We start from the raw sequence: 18,828 nt of genomic DNA on the forward strand, positions 1-18,828 counted from the left end.
TGGAACTCGTATGAGACTGACCTGGTTGAACAGGCTTTGCAGCCCAGACCTTAAACCTGTAACCAGTTCTGGGGAGAAGCTGTAAGTTGTGCTCCTTTCTGGATGAATCCGTGCAGCCATGGTGCTTGTGGGGAGCTGCAAGGAGTTCTGTGCCCAGTTTAACTGAGGTAGAGTTACCCTACATACAAACAGCTTGTTATACAGGGACTAACTTAAATCCTGGTTTACGTGGGATTAACAGGGTTTAAGGAAGCGCTCTGTTGTGGATGTTACTGGACATTCAGAGCACGCTGATCTTGGCTTGAGTAATTTCTACCCCTGCAGCTCCAACACTCAGAGGAGCCCCCCTGCACTTTTAACTTGTACAAGTCAGTTTTACAACAAAGCTGTTTTGTGAGAACTCTGCTGTTGAGCATGTTTCATTTACAGCCCCTCAGCCACATCTTCTAGTCAAGCATCTATGAAATATGTTGTAAAAGAGATAACAGGAGGATTTGTCTCAGTCAGGTTTACAGAGGCGGACGGGTTGAAATGCAAGAAGTGTAACACAGAGAAGTTTTTATACTGCACCTCTTATTTAGGCGTAATACTGTCCAAAGGTCAACACGAGTCACTGCAGACTCTTGCTACGCCCATTTTTGATCAAAGACCTACAGCCCACAGTAGGTTAAGCCCCCAGCTGCCTTTGCCCCCCATGACACACAGAACCTGCAGCACAGCGAGCAGGGAGGGGACTCAGCCTCAGCCCAGCACCCAGGACAGCTCCTCACTTGGGACAGAAGCTTCTGCAGCCGTTGCACTCACATATGACAGTATTCATAGAGAAACATTTAAGTCAATTTTATTTGAAGCTAAATATATTTAAGGCAACTTGCATACCTAGAACATGATCTCGATTTAACTGACACACCCTACCACAATCCTAATGTATCCTCCGGGCAAATATGCTGTAGTTGACCACAATGCAGCCAACTATCGAAAAGTGCTATTTTCTTCTCTCTGGCATAATCTTTCTATAGAAAAAGCATTCTGTGTTTTCTTGTATTGCCCCCTCAGTGCAAGACACCACTAGTTAATGGTCTCTGCTGCTCTCCTAGTGGCCCCTCATACCCTTGAACATACACACACTTGCACACCCCGTAACTACGAGCACTGTAATACTTGGTTCAAGTTGAAAGGTCCTTTGTGAAGACAGTAAAGTGAAGCTACCACTATGCAGCATGTCCACAGTCCAGTAATTTATTTTTTAAATTGAGTAATTTCAAATTGCACAAACAAAACTGAACAGCAATATGCTTGAATTCTCTCTTCTGTACACTCAAAACAGTGATCTAAAACACCACAATATCCAACATACACAAACCTCAGGGCAGGGTTAGTAAATACACAGATTGGAATCATGGTGCTCTGTTCCTGAATGGAATGTCCCACAAAAGCACAGGATACAGCACAACAGAAGGTCATCTGTTACATATGGAGTGAGCAAAAAGACACTAGCATTTTCTATATGCATAACTGGAAAAACCTGCATAGGTTAAGAAAAAAAAACTTGTACTCATTTTAAGTCAGGCAAGGTTGTCTGTACGCGTTTTAACTTCTTTTAGAGCTATGCAATCCAACCAGGGTGGGATATGCTGATTAGTGTTGTTTCTTGTCAGCAGTCTCGCAAGGTCAAATACAAGTATCTTCGCTTTAGCTTTCTCCGAATATACAGTGAGACTTAAATGCATTTAGAATAGACAGTACATACTGTAAGCTGCTCACATACAATGAAATTAAGATTCAATATTAGAGTTTAACACTATAGAGTGCAAATCAGAATCTTCACAATAGACTTAATGGTAATAAGCAGTCTTGCAAAAGCCCACTTGAACAAGGTTGTTTAAACTATTCCCCTTTTAAAGTAAAGTCTAAATGACATGGAATGTGAAAAAGATTTAACATAAGTGATTCAAATAGTTTGCGCTAGAAAAAACAGTCCTTCATGAAATAAAGGTTACAAGAACACGAGGCAGAACTCTTGCTTTTCCCTGTTATGAGTTAAAGCGGGGAGGGACGGTGGAGTTTCAGTAAGAAAATACACTAGCTCCGAACTGACTTGTGCTGCATCCTACATGCTGTACCCAAAGCCCGGCTGCGGTTGCCCGTAGGGAGGCGCGGTGTAGCCGTAACCAAAAGGTGCTTGTGGGGGAACTGCCACGCTGGGTCCCGCTGTCAACATCAGCTGGGGCTGACCTGGAAGACAGAACCGTTCCACCTTTATTCCTCGGTACCGAGAGTTCTGCTGGTCAGCAGAATTCCTGCACTTCTCCGCAGACAGTTGCGTGGTTAACAATAACCCCCTACTTCAAGCTCAGACAATCTTAAATTCTACAGCAGCACTAGAGCAGTACTCTTACCTACTATTTGGGAACACGCTCCCTTAAGACTTTATTTCACATGAAGAACGTTCCCATTTCCAAGGACTTCCTTAGGAAAACCCATGACCAGAGAAGCGTTGGTTTAAAAGCACAATGTGGTACTGACAACATATGAACTAAAGCATTACCATAAACGATAGGTTGTGTTTCCGTAGCTTGCTCCTCTTCCTTTCTCAAAGACTCTGATGCATCCAGTTTGTCCACCTGGAATTGAGACCAACAGTTAAAAAACTCCTCTAAAAGAAGTGTTTATTCATGGCAGAGAAGTGGAAAAGCCTTAGGGGTAGGTTAACACCCATCAAGAAAAGGAGACCATTTACAAGTTAAGATCAATTCAAGTAGCAATGTTGGTACTGGTGCAGTCAAGATTGTCCATTTCCTGAAAAAACTCCTAATTGAGGGATTTGTGGAAGTTCTTTGAGAGCTCGCTCCAGGCTGACGCTTGGTAGGAAATACTGGACTAGAGCTACTTTGACATCAGTAAGCTCAGTCACCGCTGCTCCAGAGCAACAGCCTTAGGGCAAAAACTTGGATTTTAGCACAATGTCAATTGGAGACCTTTGGTGTTGGAGCAATTGCTGAGATAATGCCCAGACCTGGAGATGTTTCCCTGAATAGAACATTGAGGCAAAGTAATCTGGAGTTGGGATTTGTATACAGCAGACTGCAAGAGCATCCGACATGTCACTTGAGCCTCAAGATTTCACTTTCCAAACCCATTCACTCATGCAATTTAAGTTCAAATGCAGAGAATGCATGTGTATAAGACTTGCTTTTTCCACTCTAGAACTGTGTGGCAGTCAGCCTAAACCCACAAATACTCAACTTGGTCAAGCTTAATTAACACACAGTAACAAGACAAGACTAGCCAGCTTCACTCTGCTGCCGTGAGTGCACTTGTGCTGTGAGCCCGCCCCTACAGAAAGGCAAGAGAGAAAACTTATTCTGCAGTGAAATATTGCTTGTTGCTAAAACAGATCCAAGGAAGCTCAGCATTACTACAGTCTAAGGCAGGCCCTGAAACTAAAACCACAAAAATTAGGTATTGGTATTTTACCTGGGAGATAAGATTTAGAATAAAGTCAGAAACAATCATGCCAATTATTTTTTCAGACAATAAGACAACTCACAAACCAGATCAGTCTTTCATTTCATTTGTGTCCTTAATAAAGGAGTTGAAATCAAGGTTTCCTGTACTTACACAGGGTCAGCATTACTTATTCAGCTACACCAACATCCTGGAGCTGAATGGTTTTCAGCTTAACTGCGCTACACGAACAAATATTTGCAGGCAGCTTTAACAGCTCTTATCCATTTAGTTGTGAATTATAACACGTGTTCCATAAACCTGTTAATTTGTAACCTCAATTAGAGGCATAAATCCAGAAAGCGGCATTAAGACCTGAGCTCTATGAGTTCACTCATTGACTGGGCTTTCCTGGCGAGCCCTTTTTGCTGCCTCACCCCAGTATCTGGCTTGCTGCTGTCAAAGTGCATGGGAGCGTGTGCCAATGCTCCGAGACATCGTGCTGAGAACTGCACCGTTTTTAACTCAAATAACACCACACTGAACACAGAAGCACACGTTTGGAGATACAAATCCAAGGAGAATGTGAGGTTTGCTACTAAGCAGAGGCGTTTGGCTTACGCACGGTTGGGAAGCGTCCAGCCCAGGACATGTAATGCATTTTGGACCCAGTTTTGATGCCTCCCCTCAGAGCTCAACAAATATTTACAAGAAAAAGCATGAGTTTGACACCAGCCTGCAGGATGGTTCTTACACCACTTGCTTGAGCATCACCAGGTTCAGTATCCTACACACTTGTCGCAAGATTGTTTTAAAGGCTTTTCCACAGGGACTGCAATAAGCTGCAGAGGAAAAGTAACATGCATTCGATGTTATCGTGTTATGTGTGCATGAAAAAGAGGCAAAAGTACTGAAGCAAGAGTGAGGTCTGAAGATGACTGCCATACAGGCTCCCCCCAAAAAACCACACGCAGCCCACAGCAATGCCTTGGAGCTTAAGGAGTAGTGGGATGTAATTGCAATGACTGCTACACATGCGTAGTTTATGCAAACACTGCAGTTCAATTACCTTTTTTCACACACACGCTTTCTTACTGCCTCACTTACTAGCTGCTGAAGGACCTTACGCTACACAGTTTAGTCAGGTTAGCCTTGAGTTCCAGTGGTGTAATAAATTACACACATCTTGTCACCAAGAAGCAGTTTGTGTTTAGTCCATCAAGTCATTTGTCATTTTTTTCACCCTTTGCTCAACCATATTAATGGAAAACTCACACTAGGGTCGACCTCCAATCTAAGGAGAATCAGAGTGGTGTTTGTACAGAAGCAGATGGACAGAAACCTTAGAGATTGCCCTTCAGAAGGGCAAAACTGCACAGCAAAAGGCAAGCCTCAGAGTAGCCTCAGAAAAGCAATAAACGTTACCTTTTTTCTTTTTAAATGAGGTAGCAAGAGAACTTTAGTGAAGCTGAAGAGCTTGGAAGGCAGTCTCTTTTTTGTGCAACTACAGGAAATTTACTACAGGGAAGAAAACCACAGACTTTGTCTAATAGCTGAAGTTAAGTTGCTATGTGAACTAGAGCACCACAAGGAGTCAACTAACACCATAAGAAACGGGCACCTGGACGAGGAAGAGTCCCTCTGGAAGCAGCTACTGTCTACTCTGCCTACGGTCAGCACACATTAGTAACGGTCAAGAGATCAGAAACTGGATCACAGTCCTTAAACTAGCAAGTGACATATTGATTTACGGTTCAGAGAGTGGTCCAAGACTGAGTTATTTCTTATTGGCAGAGTTTCTTCCAGTCAGATTGGCCATCAAATAGTGACACTTGTATATCGTTTCAATACCAGGTCGACTGTGATCCAACTGATAACCTGTATGCCCTTCCTGAGGATCTATTAGCTTATTAGTAGCAAATGAATCTACTGTTGTCCTACAGCACTAGCTACTTGTAAAGTTACACAATTTGCATATGCTTTAGTGATATTTTGTTGGGGGAAAAAAGCAGTAGCAGCAGTGTAATAAACGTAGGAAAGAAAAAAAACTCATGCAGAATCCTTAGACTTAGTCCTCCAGATTTAAAGATGGAAAACAAGAATCAACTTTCACCTTTTCCTTTATTGCATCAACCTGCAAAGGAATTCAGAAGGTGCAGCTTAGAAAAATAAAATTCCATATTTAGCATATAAAAGGTAGAAACAAAAGCGTCAGGGAAGAAATAATTAAGGCACAGGTGAGTAAAAACAAAGATACACCAGAAGTATCTGCTTTAGAAAGGCAGCTCCGCTTGTTGCTAGATCTTACTTCATCAGCTACACTACGGTTATACCCTAATCCTTTAGCAGATCATAAAATTTTAACCTTTAAAGGCTACTGTGCTCAGAGGCCTCATATTAGCTTGGTTCATCAGGCCTATCTGAGAAGCAACGTTACTGCTTAGAGAGCTCCCCACCTCCCCCAAAATACAACATTTAAGGACAGCAAATTGCTCTAGGACTACACACTAGTCCTGCCTTTGGAGTGACAGCCAGGCAAACCTTCTAGACAAACAGGCACTTAGGTCTTCGTTGGCTCAAGCACTGAGCCTGGCTTTTGCTTCTCACACAAGGAAACTTTAATCATGAAAGAATTTATACCAATTTACTGGAAGATACACTAAAAAGCTTAAGTTGGGCAAATCTTGCTAGTGACAATTGGGATTTAACTCAAATCTAGTTCAAGTCTGTCAGAGCATTACCAAGCACCTTCCCCATCCTAAGTCATTCAAACAAAGGCTGAGTCATAATTAGTGCCATTAAGTATCAGAGCCACATTTTAGGTTAAATGCACAGCGGACCAAGTTAACTCAAGATCTAGCTATAAAGCTTTTTTAGTATACAGTCTAGAATTTAGTTAAAGCTTGATCCCAGCGAGGATTCCTGACTGACAGGATCTATGAAAAGCCTGAATTCTGGACCTACTTTAAGACACTAGCCATGGTCAGGCAAATACTACTGAGGTAGGTTCTGAAATTGGTAGACAGGGTGGAGTCTGCAAGTGTTTCAGTCTCTTAGAGGGCGAAGTCTCTCCCCAGATGGACTGAAAAATAAGTGTGGACATGGACAGACAGACATTTGACAAAGCCCATATCGATGTTAGTAGCAAGCAGACAGTCTCGAGGCATACACCACAGTGACTGACAAGCCTTTGAGTGCTGGAGAAGCACCTGCTCTTACCTTGGTCAAGTACTCCTTCATGACCTGAATGAAGTACGGCATGGCAAAGTCCATGATGTTGTGCCTCCACGCTGTTTCCAAGACAACGTCCGGCCTCAGGAGATCGTAGCAGGTGAACAGACAAGCACCAAAGCATTCTCTCTTGTTCTCTTGCAAGAACCACTGCAACAACTCTTCTGCCAACTCAGTATCTTTGGATTCGGAAGCATACTGCATGGCATCCTATGAGAGGAGAGGGTCTGTTTAGCCTCAGGTGCCATAGTACGATCACTGACATGGATGCGGTATTGAAATCAGCTGCAATCTGTTACCGACATGAGCAGAGAATAGGCATTCTATGACTTGTTTCCACAAAATCTGGCCATCTGCCATCACTCTGAACAAGATTTGCCAGGTTAGCATCAGGCACCACTTGGTGGTATCCAAAAAGATGCAGCTTTACTACACAGTCACAGGTCTACAAAGCAGCCAGGTACATTAAACCAGATCCAGAGTGGTCTTACCTTATACAATCTGTCTTTCTTACAGAGTTCTACGCTCTGTTTCCAGCGATTGTTTCCTTTGAAGAGATACGCAGCGATTCTTCGGAACTCTATTAGTTCATGTTTCTCCAAACGTTGAGCAAGAGAAATGTTGTCAAAGTTGTCATAAGCATCTATAGAAGTCCTAAGAGCCTGAGTTAAGTAGGAAAACAAAGTTATTCACACCTCAGATGTACAAATACATCCACAAAGACGCAAGCATTTTCTATATATCTTGGTGCTGTATTACTGCTTCTGGGAGTATTCTAGGCAGACATGGAGAGAGGGTTTTGCGTGGGGTTTTTTTGGGGGGGTGTGCGGTTTTCTTTTTGTGTATTCCAGTTAGTATTTTTCAGTAGTGACTGCTGATGTTAAGAGCCTCTGAATACCAGACAGTTGGTCTCTGAAAACAGCAGAACAGCCAGACATCATAACGGTGGGAGTTCTTCCATCAGCACCCACAGTTTGCCTCAGATAAAAGCTGATCGGTCACGCTCCTAACAAAGTACCCAGACTACACCCAGTAGGAATGACCAAATGACCCAAAAAGCTTCCAGAAAGACACTAAGTTCTCCACTTAATCCTTCACTAGTCACCACTAGTTCAGTTTGAATTGGCAAAGAACCTATACTTAAAGAGTGCAAGCTAACAGCCAGCAGGTAAAATCCACTGAAAACAAGACAGAAACTTGTGTTTCAAGATGTTAAGCGCATACCCAGAATATCAGGCTAATACTGATGCAGAAGCCAGCTTGAACAGACCTTTGAAATTCAGGAATTGCTGCTTCTATCATGAAGCGTATACAACACACAAGCCAACACCCGTTCCAGATATGACCTTTTCAAGGAGGGACGTACCTGGTAGTCTTCTTCAATAATGAAGAGGTTGTTCAGGGACTCGTTCACCGATTTGTTGTTGTGATTTTGAACAGAGCGCAAGTAAGGCTTCACCAGCGGTAGCTGTTTAACCTTCAAGGAATCAAGTAAATAAATTTAAGTAGAGGTCTCCTAGCATCTTCGTGTGAGGCACTGAGGTAGCCAAGTATTTTAAAATGTTACTACAGCTAACTGCTTTTCCAATTACAATTTTTTCTTTCATCTAGATAGCAGGAAAATTACCTTTGTAAAGAAGGTGACAGCACGAGTGTGGTCAAGCCGAGGGGACAACACCATCAGCAGATCATTGAGCAAGAGAGGTTTAAAATCCAAATAGAACTGGATTGCCTTGTAATACAGCTCCACGTTGGCCACCTGGAGATGAGTGAGGATGCACATTCAGAGCAGAAGCTTGATTGTGGAGGAATCCAAATGAAAGACAGACAGAACCTTAGATATTCCAGAACAATTGAGCCACCCATCCAAGACTCATTCTTGCCTCTAGAAATCTCTTTAATTACTGTAGTTGACTAGCTTTGAAATTACACGGCAACATCAAGAACTTAAAATTTTAAACAGTTCTACTAGTGAAGGAAGAGAACTGAAGTCCACACAGCAAGAAATTTACCTCCTTTCACTAAAAGAGTAATACCTTGGTGATGATATCTTTGAACTGGCCTTCCTTCCAGGCATCTGTTGGGTGACTCATCATTGTGATTATGGCGTTATCATATTCTTCATACTTATCATACAAGAACACCAGTTCAGCCCAGAGATGGGCTTGTTCTGCAGCTCTCAGAACCTGAGCAAAAGGCATATTAGAAATTCCAGTTAACATACACTAATAATCTGAAGAGATGCTATTGCAAAAGCTACAGTACATACAGTGCCAGTAAGTGGGTTGTAAGCTACATTTAAGGCCTCAGACTTTCACCTTGGGGATGTTGACTCTGGACCAGAACAGCTCCAAGTGCTCCCTCATCTTCTGAGGCTTGAATTTGGAGTAGAGAATTGCTAGCTCTGTAAACATCCCCATGTGTGCTCGCTCCAGTCCAAGTGCTGCTTCCAACATCGTTATCAGCTCTTCAAAGTAGCCACGATCCTAAGAAATACGGACAATTAGAGATGTTTCACATTAGGAACCGACCTGGCACTAAACTTCCAGGTTTGGACAGAGTTTCCACAAAATAATTTAGACTTTTACTGTTCAACAGGAGTCAGTTAATTACCTGGTAATAGTTAATTAGCTCTTCCAACTCATCAGCATGCACTACAATATGGAGACCACACATCTGGGCCAGACGGAACTCTTTTCCATCGACACAAGCGAAGCAGACCTGGAATAGACAATTGCGTTATTGCTTATAATCCAAACTTGTGAAGAAGCTGCAGCTTTCAAGCCCCTTAAACTAGTTCAGTTGGGAAGTTTACCTCTTTCCATGTGCGAGTGCTGTTTGCCTTCCGAGCACCATCCACAGCTGCCTGGTATTCACCTAGGTGAACTAAAGTCGAGGCTAAACGGCCAAAGTTGGACACATTGTTATACAACAGCTTAGCTGCTTCATACATCTTTTCATCGTAACAGCGATCGCCAACCTACAGGAGAGCAGAACCAGGTTATTCTTGCAGCTTTTCAGTCAAAGGCTTACAGAAAATATGTAGCGCTCTGCTGCGATTCAGCAAAACCAAAACCCCATCTTACTCACTTGCTGGATATGTGCATTGTTGGGTCCGTTTATGAACTCCTCTAGCTCTGCTAGACGGTTTGTTTTAGCAAGAGCAAAGATTAATTCCGTTTCCACATATGATTCCCGGGCCTTCTTGCGTGCCATCTGGAGATACTTCACCAGTTCTTCCCAGTTTCCTATAAAACAGAGTCCAGAATGATTATTTCCAACCACTGAGAACACAATATGCTATTACACATTAATAAAGTCACCTTACAATGGGCCTAACTAAATAAATCTTGGTGTTTAACTTCATGCAAAGACCTCCTGAGTAGGAACTGCTCTGACAGAAGTTTCCAGCCAGCTAAAGGTAGTTATAAGACCAATTATCTGCAAATATATTTCCCATTCTCTTTCACCAGATTCCTCTGCTTGCATCAAGATACAGGTTTGGCAGAATTGCATTTTGAGCAACAGGCCATAGAAAAGAGCTGAACAACATCAGCAGCAAAGGTTTAAATAAAACTTAATCATACCACTGGCATTGGCAGCTTGAACAACTTCCATGTATGAGGAAGGATCATCTGCTTTAATATATGAATCAATTGCTTCTTTCACCATCCCCTTCTGAAGCTGTGCTTTAGCCAGCTGACTCCACACAGCAGGCTCATTGCAGCGTTCAGCAAATTCATATGCACGATCCAGGTTTCCAATGTGCTCTATTAATACCTAAGAAAAGGATTACCATGATCAGCCACTGTCTGCAAAGGTCAGTTTTACAAGACGCTAAGCTGTGTTTTATGTTAGTCCTTCAATGGATCCACAGCTGCTTTTAAAATATGGGCTACTCTATACAACCCACATAGTGTGAGTGATTTTAGGCTTATGAAATTTCACTTACTAGAGGGTTCGACACACAATTTATGTTCAACTTCATAAGACAAGACACTGAGCAGCTCTGGTCGCTTTGCTGATTGATGCCAAGTACTGAAGTCACAAGTTAACAGCAAAGTCCCTGCGTGAGGACGCGCATGTCACAAGGAGTTATTACAGGCTGAGATTTTAAAAATACCTGCACAGCTGATGTGTTGACATCAAACTTCCTGAAGATAGCAAATGCCTCCTCGAAAAGCTCATTGCTGATAGCTATGTTGGCTATGTCTGGAGCATCATAGTTATCCAGGCGATTGATGTATTCCATGACACGGGTGCGATCAGCCTTAATAGCTGTCAGAATGAGAAGGTTCTGCAGATTCCTAAATAGCGAGAAAAAATATTGATACATATCAAGTAACGATCAAAAAATTCACCCTCCCCTCTGGAGAAGATATTAGTTTATTTGCTGTTCCACAGTACAGCAATTTAACACCTGTACCAGGTATAATTTCAAGTTTCCTGTGATTTAATTTAGACTTCACACACCTGTGCTCACTGAACACGGAGTTATCAAGAACTATTTTCTCCAGCAGTTCGATAAGCTCATTAGGAAGATCTGCAGTCATGAAAGCCTTCACAGTAACAGAGACTTCCTCAGGGTCCTGTGTCTCAGACAGTGCAGTCTGCACAACCTGTAGGAAGAGTCAAGACATTGACAAACCAGTTAAGTCAGGGACTAGCAAGTCAAGTTAGGCCAGCAACAGTTTTTAATGTTTTGTCAGCTGTACCTGGTCAATCAGCGGTCTCCTGTAAGGGTTGCTTTCCAGTAGGACGCTGGCCCACAGCTCAGGGTCTTTACGACGAACTAAGTAGCGGGAAAGACTTTTGAAGAGGGAGTTCTCATTGCACACCTAGTGAAAGGCAGAAGTTTATTTAGAGTGAAGCCACAGGTATTGAGACTACAGAGCTAATGTTATCGCAACATTAAATAACCCTGACATGTAGACTAGACACCTCAGGCTTTGACACTTTTATTAGCCTCCCATTCTAGGATGTCCGGGGACCCTCCCATTTCTCATTAAGCTGCAGAGGGAGATTAAACCTGCTCTATTAGAAGTGACCAGTTCCTAGCTTAATACTTTCTAGGAAATAAATACTTTCGTCAGTCATAAACCTGAATATCTATCCCATGATACTCAGGCTAAAACTTAACCCACGAGTCTGCTGCCTTGGCATACATACATTAATAAGTTCCAAATCGCACTGTCCACGCTCGTAAGCCACGCAGGCCAGGTGAGGGTCTCTCTTCTCACAGTACTTGCCAACAACGCGACTATCGTAATAAGGATTCTCACGCAGGAATCTTTCTGGGTTGTTGTTACTATCAATGTAGATTTTGGCCAGTGCATTGTGAGTTGCGGGCTCCTCACACCCCTCATGGATTCTTGCTTCCAGCCAGGGCAGAAGCAGCTTCAGCCTAGAAGGAAGTGGTTTTCATATTAGAGGGGCTGAGTGAATAATTAAGTATCCACTTGCACAATTTCTTCGCTACAGAAACCAGCTTCAGTGCAGACAAGAGTCAGTAACCAGAGTTACAGTTCTCCTTTTTGACCTGCGTTCTGGTTATTATAATGGTACAACTTTCTGACACTATGAAGAACTTCACATGCCAACAACTCATTATTTGGAGGCCGCGCAAGGGACGTCCCCACATCAGCCAAGAAGTAAAGCAGACCTTTACTGCTTGCTCAGCCCATGGTAGCTTGTTATACATCAGTCCCAGCTTGAGCTCTGTACCGAGGACATGCACTGGTGGATGAGCAGTGAACCATTACCAGTCTGGCCACGTTAAGAGACTTGTACAAGTTTAATACCTGTTTCTTTTCTCAACCTCTGCAACAAGCTCATCAGTCGAAAATTGACCTCTCACTACAAGGATAAGGTTCTTTATCACATCTTCAGAGCAATCCACATCAAGCAGTCCCCCGATAACAACAGGCAGACGGCTCGGATTCACCTAAACAGGATCATTTAAAGAAGTCAGCGTGTTGTCATGCAGTAGAGACAAGTCAATACTTATCCCTAGAAGTACATGTGAAGGCTGCTTGCTAAGATTAATCTCATCTTCCTGACTTGACTTCCAGCTTCCTGAGGTTCTGAACAAGCTTGAGAAGCAATTCTTCAGTCAGCAGGTGCTCACAACATGGTTCAAGGACTCACTCATGCACTGTCCCCATGGGAAGAGCTCCTGAGCAAGCCAGTTTGCCCTTGCAGGACACAGAAAGGAGAACTTCCTCTCCCTAAAATGCTGGAAGTTTAAATCACCCTAAGAACTCCAAAGTTATTCTACCAAGCTTTTCCTCCTTCAGGAGACACATTAGCATAGGTTACTGCTCAGCTTGACTGAAGAATAAATAAGAAATCTGACATAAGCACTAACTTAGCAGAGGCCACTAATAGGTATTTCAATGTCAGTCTCAAGTACGTGGCTGTTTGCAGAATACTTAACAATACAATGCCTGTAGTTGAATACCAGAAAGACAGATCAGTTTGACTCATTAAAGCCAAATGACAAGTTGTAACTTACCTTCTGTACATAAATCTCAATATATTTTTGGAGATTATTTCTATACAAGTACAGCACCAAGTCGTGGACAAAGTCAAAGCGATCACATACAATGATGAGTGGCAACTGGTCAGTGAGTTTAGCTTCCTATAAAGAGAAGAGCTTCAGTAACTTGGGGATTTTTTTTCTTCAGACTTAAGCAGATAGTCACGAAAAAATGTTAAAGCACCTGAATTTGGAAAGCCAAAATTGAATAGTCAACCAAATAATGACACCTTATTTTTCAACTAATTGTTTGCAATACGTAGCAAGTAGCAGTACTCACAGCCACTTTGGGGCCTACAGCAAGAAGCTTTCTGAAGTTTAATCCTGCTCCTTTGCAGGGCAGAGTCTACAAAGTTTTACAACACAGTACAACTATACCAAGCCTAAGCTATAGACAGCATTTTTAGTTGCCACTGGTGTTTGGTGTGCAGGATTAGCACTCTGGGATTTCAAACAGAATTTAACCAAGACAAGATTAAGTTGTGGATCATAATGTAACACACACACAGAACTGACTTCAGCTGCCATGGGTCTTGTGATACCTTCTAACTATGGATTTAGAGAACAGTATGAATCAAGCTAGTAGCAGTACTAAAATTGCTAATGAGATAAGTTATCTAAAAGCATTCCAACTTTCAACATAGGATTATAATGATTACAAGTACAGAAGCTTAGTCTACGTGGCAGACAGTATTCCGGATGCATACTTCAGATCGCTTATTCTAACATGCACATCCCAGAATATAATCCTACATTTAAATTACACTTAAGGACTTTACACAGGGAGGCCTGTACTGGGAGATTTACCTGGTACATGTCCTGCACATTCCAGACATGGAACAGCACAAAAAACAATAGCTTTCATCAGGAATTGGACAGCTTGATAACTTATCTTAGGTGGCTAGATCAATTTACATACCTTACACCTCGGTGACACCAGGTTATTTTTATAGAATTCTCATTTGTAGAGCTTTGCCACCTTCAGATACGATCAGCAAAATCTAAGACTATGCTACGTAACCAACAAACACGAAGGCAGGAAATGTTCCCAGATAAAGTTTTCCCCTCCCACACTGTTTCTCAGATATTTCTAGCAATGTTACGTTTGTCAATAAGCTCAGCACTAACAACAGAGCCTGAACTTGGAGCACATCATCTTTCTCCACTCTTCAGAAGTGTTTCAGCAATGCTCCGAATCCTCACAGGAACAGTCAGCATCTATCTGCAGTGCCTGGCACACCCTAGCAGAGCTGAACTGCAACTCACCTGGACGAAATTTCAGTAGGTGGGGATAAATCCACCCTGATCTCTTACAACATTTATAAAATCACACTACTCATTTGTTGTTTCTGTAGTTACTCACTTGAAGCTGATTACACTGTAAATAAGCATTAAGTTATGAACTCATTTGCCATTACAGTTGTTCTCAACCTTCAAGTTACTTGTTTTCTACTTTATAGCAGACCTCTGTAACAAGTTCTAGATGAGCTGGTGCTATTGATATAGTTTAAAAGTACTCAGGTTGACCTTACTAAGAGCAGCAAGGAACTTATCTGACAGGTCCTCCATTTTTCAGATATTGTTCCAGGCTCTATCAGGAGGCACTGCCAACATACCAGGTACCTCTGGTTTAACAGGACAGATAGATCTTTAAGGCTCACCTCTATTTTCACAGACCTCCCTCATTTCACCAGTGACACACACTATGTTTTATCAGAACCCCAAACAGGCCAAGACAGCCCAGTGCTACCCAAACATTACCTTGAGGAAGTTTTTAACACGTTCTGGATCATAACAGTTACTTTCCCTGCAGATTCTTTCCACTTCTTTAATTTGTCCTGTCTTGCATGCAGCTTGAATATACTTGAAGTGCACATCTGGATCCTGGCTGAAGTTTACAATAGAGCCCAGGAAATAAAACAAACCTCGAGGGAAACAGTCAGGATGTTATTCTGCTAAAGCACTCGAGTTGGATCAATATTAGCCTTTAACCAAGCCTTCAAAGTTACAATCACATGAAAATTTGTATCTGACTACTGCAGCTGCTTACAAACTGTCCTAGCCAAGTTGAGCCTGTTGTTGTTCCCCATTAATTAGATGGGCCTTCCCCTAGACATATGACTGCAATGTCACTTATGTCAAAATTCAGATTTTTTTTTTAAATAGGCCGCTTATACAAGAAACTCATGTAAAATATCATTGTATTCCACTAACCATTCTCCAAATTTCCAGAGTCCAAGATGACGCTGTGTTCTCAGTCTTTAAGGAGGTTTTCTTTAAAGCTCAGCAAGATACTGTTCAGCCACACACCTGCAGAGCTTTGACCACTGACACAGCGCAGTGCTGATGAGGCTATACACAGCTAGTTTTGTCGAGAAGTACAAAAAAGCCCAAAACCCAAAGGCTACACAAATTTAAGATAAGCATTTTGGACGAAGGAAAAAGGCCAGAACCTTCTTCAGTTAAATTTTTAGCTTGGCTACAGCTCCACACTTTTCGCTAGCATTTCAGAAAACCAAACCATGCAACACTGAATGCTGGTGCTCCCCTTAACATGGGAACTTTAAGGTTTAGGCCTCAGAGCTGTCCTGAAGCCTGACCTAGGTACCTTTCAGCTAAATATGGCTTTCTAGATTTCAGCAGATAGACAGTCCTTCATATTCAATGTGTGATGAGATGATCACTGGCTTCTTTTGCTAGAGGCAAGAACATGAACTTCACTTACCTTCAAAGCTCTTGAAGGACTCAAACAGCTCAATAAGCGACTGTGTTGACAGTTGTTCATGGTATTTTGAAGCTACCTGGACACAGATCTGCAGGTTCTGACGAATGTTAGCAGACAGCATAGCACGCAGACACTCCAGAGAATCTTCGACTGATAAGGAACCAAAATAATTCACTAACCACTGCAAAGACACATAAGCCATTTTAGACCCAAGTAGAACACTCCACACTCTGAAGCCTAATGTTGAAAGCCATTATTAATGGCCTGACTTTTGCTAGATTCAGGATATTATTCTCATACCTCAGGATTGAGAAGATGAGTGTGAACTACAGCACGCTTGATGTCATACAGGTCCGTGAAGTGTTCAAGTGCTCTCTGCAGCAAACCAGCTTTCTCACACAGCTGAGCTATGTGAGCCCGGTCGTAGTGAGTGAACATTTGGTTTCCCAGGATGGCATCTGCAACCTAGAATGAGTATTGAAAAGCTCCATTTAGTTCATAAATACTATCACTTGCATTTGATATGGACCAAAATGTAGTGGCTGGTCTAGTTACAGACAAGCCCGATCCAACAGAACCCTGAGAGCGAACCTGAGGGGCGTGCATGAGGTTCATCTCGAGTAAACGTGTTTGCAGGGGACCTTCCGAGGGACGATTATTCTTCAGTGCATCCAGCAAGAAGGCTGTACATTGCTGAATTAAATTATACTCCATAAAGACATCCACAATCTAAAAAAAAAAAAAAAAATAGGCTTTACATTATAAACTGGAAGCATATTTAAACAAAGTAACAGTGAGTGCAGCTTCCAATGCTAAACTGTTTATCCTGGCACTGCACTAAGCCTTTTTTTAGTGTTCTTAAAACTAGGCAAGAAACAATATTGTCCCAGTAAAGTAAATCTGAACTGGTATTTCAAAAATCTTTCTCTGATGGTGAAAGGATAAGTTAACATTTCACAGCAATAGAATTATTTACTTGTGTTATGTCTGCAAGAGGCTCTTCATCTTGAACAAGCATTTGGGCAAACTGCTGTCCTTGATCAGGGCTGATTCTCATCACATTCCTCAGCAAAAAAATCCAGTCAGGAGTATATCCAACCTGAAGAGATAATGAAGAGTAAAAACTCAGCAAGAACACATGCCCTGTTAAATATGGAGCTCAGTAAAAGCTACAGTCAGCATCTTGCATAACCCAGCCAGGATTTCCTCATTTGGAAAAGGCTACATAAGGAAGTATGAAAGGATACATGTACAAATTCTAGCAGTAATATTCATAACACCACCTTAGGCCGAAGCAGGTACTACACAGGCTCTCAGATTTCCCCATAACTACTTTTAGCTACTTTGGAACATATACCAGTTATTCTTAAATACAAGACCGATATGACAACTTCATTTCCTCTTACCTTCTTAGCATACAAAACAATCTTCTGGACTTGTCCTGTTTCAGCAAAACACTGGATGACTTTGTTTGGAACGTTGGCTCTCAGATAGACACTAAGTGCTAGCGTAGGATCTACAGATTTCACAAGGTCTCCCAGCTCCTCTGAGCACTCCAGCTGTTTTCAAAGATATAAATACAGTCAGTACGCCCTGATAGTGTCATGCTGAAATGCATTACTACCTTCTTCCTCATTTGTCTTCCTTTTGGGCTTCTTTTTAAAAAAAAATGAGGCCTAGCTTGATAGCATTAACTCTTTCAGCAGTGATCTAGGGGGCTCTGCTCCCTATGTGCATCTACGGGACCCAGAAATGCACTTGTAGAGCTAAAAAGAATTAGGTGATACATCATATCACTATGTTTCTTCTTCAGCTAATTACAGCAATGTAACCATAGCTCAAAGTACATGCAAGTCAGTATCCAAAGAAGCCTGAAATGGTTTGGTAAAGAATGGCAGCAGCTCCCTGTACTAAGGTCACTCTGTTGTAATGTTAAGTAGAGTGAAGCTCTTGGAGTACTTGATCAATTCTCTTGAAGTAACATGGGTTATAGTTTCATGTAGAGGAAACACCTATTGCTCAGCTGCCTGATCACACCAGCACATTGAGTTGCCCAGTGAGTTTGCCTGCCAAGCAGTTATGTGTCATCCTCCCCAGGCTCTAAAGGTATCTACCCCAAATTTACCTTATCTTCTTTCAACCATTTTTCCAAGAGCTGTTTGCGTCCCTGCTGAAGCACCGGTCTGCACAGCTCCAGCGACTCGTACTTATTCAGTTGCCCCTGGTCAAGCAGAATGCCGAAATACTGGAGTAAAGGGGAAGTCTGCCCTGGCTGAGCTGGAACACTCTGGAACCGCCGTATGGTGTCTGGAGTACGCAGGATTCCCTGACAGAAACAGAGACACGTTTTAGTTTTGTTCTGCTATTGTGGCTTGGCAAGAGTTTCTCCAGAAAGCTGAAGTTAGAAATGCTTGCTGCAGCAACATTATGTTTTGCCAGCCCAGAATAAGTCAGCAGCAGCAAAGCTGAACATCAGCTCAGTCATTGCCTTGGAGACATTTTGGCAGAAAACGCACAACAGCAGCCTATTAGACTTGTTTCAGTAACAATGCAGATATAAGTTCAGAGGACTGTCCTACAGAATTAAGACACCTTTGCCACACAAGCAAGTTCCTCTCATCTGAACTTGGCATGATCTCTGCTCTTGGTCTGTCCTTTCTGTCCCATTTCCAGGCGCAGCCTCACACAGAGGCTGTCTTTTCATAGAGACTTCTTTAATCGTAAAGCTTTGAGATCATCAGGAAAAACAATCAGTACTCTCAGCACACTGAGTACAGGTTCTTGACAGGTACATTAATTATTACTACACGAGGACAGAAGCAGCGACAATTCTGGTCTTGCCACTTAGGCAATTCAGTGAGCTTTCCTGAAGCAAGAAGTTTAAGCC

General features: G+C 42.3%; 1 protein-coding gene across 2 annotated transcripts in view; it reads right to left on the reverse strand.

The window, feature by feature from the left end:
• Window positions 1-1,223: 1,223 nt before the first annotated feature.
• Window positions 1,224-18,828, reverse strand: part of CLTC (clathrin heavy chain) — a 30,829-nt gene continuing 13,224 nt past the window's right edge. The window contains exons 8-33 of one of the 2 annotated variants that reach the window (XM_065036270.1): window positions 18,067-18,267; window positions 17,348-17,500; window positions 16,918-17,040; window positions 16,533-16,670; window positions 16,242-16,406; window positions 15,942-16,122; window positions 14,978-15,141; window positions 13,193-13,318; window positions 12,480-12,622; window positions 11,848-12,082; window positions 11,394-11,516; window positions 11,152-11,297; window positions 10,802-10,985; window positions 10,266-10,458; window positions 9,769-9,926; window positions 9,494-9,658; window positions 9,292-9,399; window positions 8,997-9,164; window positions 8,715-8,864; window positions 8,306-8,437; window positions 8,045-8,155; window positions 7,170-7,340; window positions 6,667-6,888; window positions 5,561-5,581; window positions 2,549-2,624; window positions 1,224-2,235 (exon numbers count right to left, since the gene is read on the reverse strand). In XM_065036270.1, coding sequence (XP_064892342.1) covers window positions 2,111-2,235; window positions 2,549-2,624; window positions 5,561-5,581; window positions 6,667-6,888; window positions 7,170-7,340; window positions 8,045-8,155; window positions 8,306-8,437; window positions 8,715-8,864; window positions 8,997-9,164; window positions 9,292-9,399; window positions 9,494-9,658; window positions 9,769-9,926; window positions 10,266-10,458; window positions 10,802-10,985; window positions 11,152-11,297; window positions 11,394-11,516; window positions 11,848-12,082; window positions 12,480-12,622; window positions 13,193-13,318; window positions 14,978-15,141; window positions 15,942-16,122; window positions 16,242-16,406; window positions 16,533-16,670; window positions 16,918-17,040; window positions 17,348-17,500; window positions 18,067-18,267 — 3,882 coding nt within the window. In that variant the 3' untranslated portion in view covers window positions 1,224-2,110. The remainder of the gene's footprint in view (window positions 2,236-2,548; window positions 2,625-5,560; window positions 5,582-6,666; window positions 6,889-7,169; window positions 7,341-8,044; window positions 8,156-8,305; window positions 8,438-8,714; window positions 8,865-8,996; window positions 9,165-9,291; window positions 9,400-9,493; window positions 9,659-9,768; window positions 9,927-10,265; window positions 10,459-10,801; window positions 10,986-11,151; window positions 11,298-11,393; window positions 11,517-11,847; window positions 12,083-12,479; window positions 12,623-13,192; window positions 13,319-14,977; window positions 15,142-15,941; window positions 16,123-16,241; window positions 16,407-16,532; window positions 16,671-16,917; window positions 17,041-17,347; window positions 17,501-18,066; window positions 18,268-18,828) is intronic. The other variant, XM_065036271.1, reaches the window with a different exon arrangement.

This window comes from Columba livia, chromosome 20 (assembly GCF_036013475.1).
Source record: "Columba livia isolate bColLiv1 breed racing homer chromosome 20, bColLiv1.pat.W.v2, whole genome shotgun sequence".
NCBI classification, from domain to species: domain Eukaryota; kingdom Metazoa; phylum Chordata; class Aves; order Columbiformes; family Columbidae; genus Columba; species Columba livia.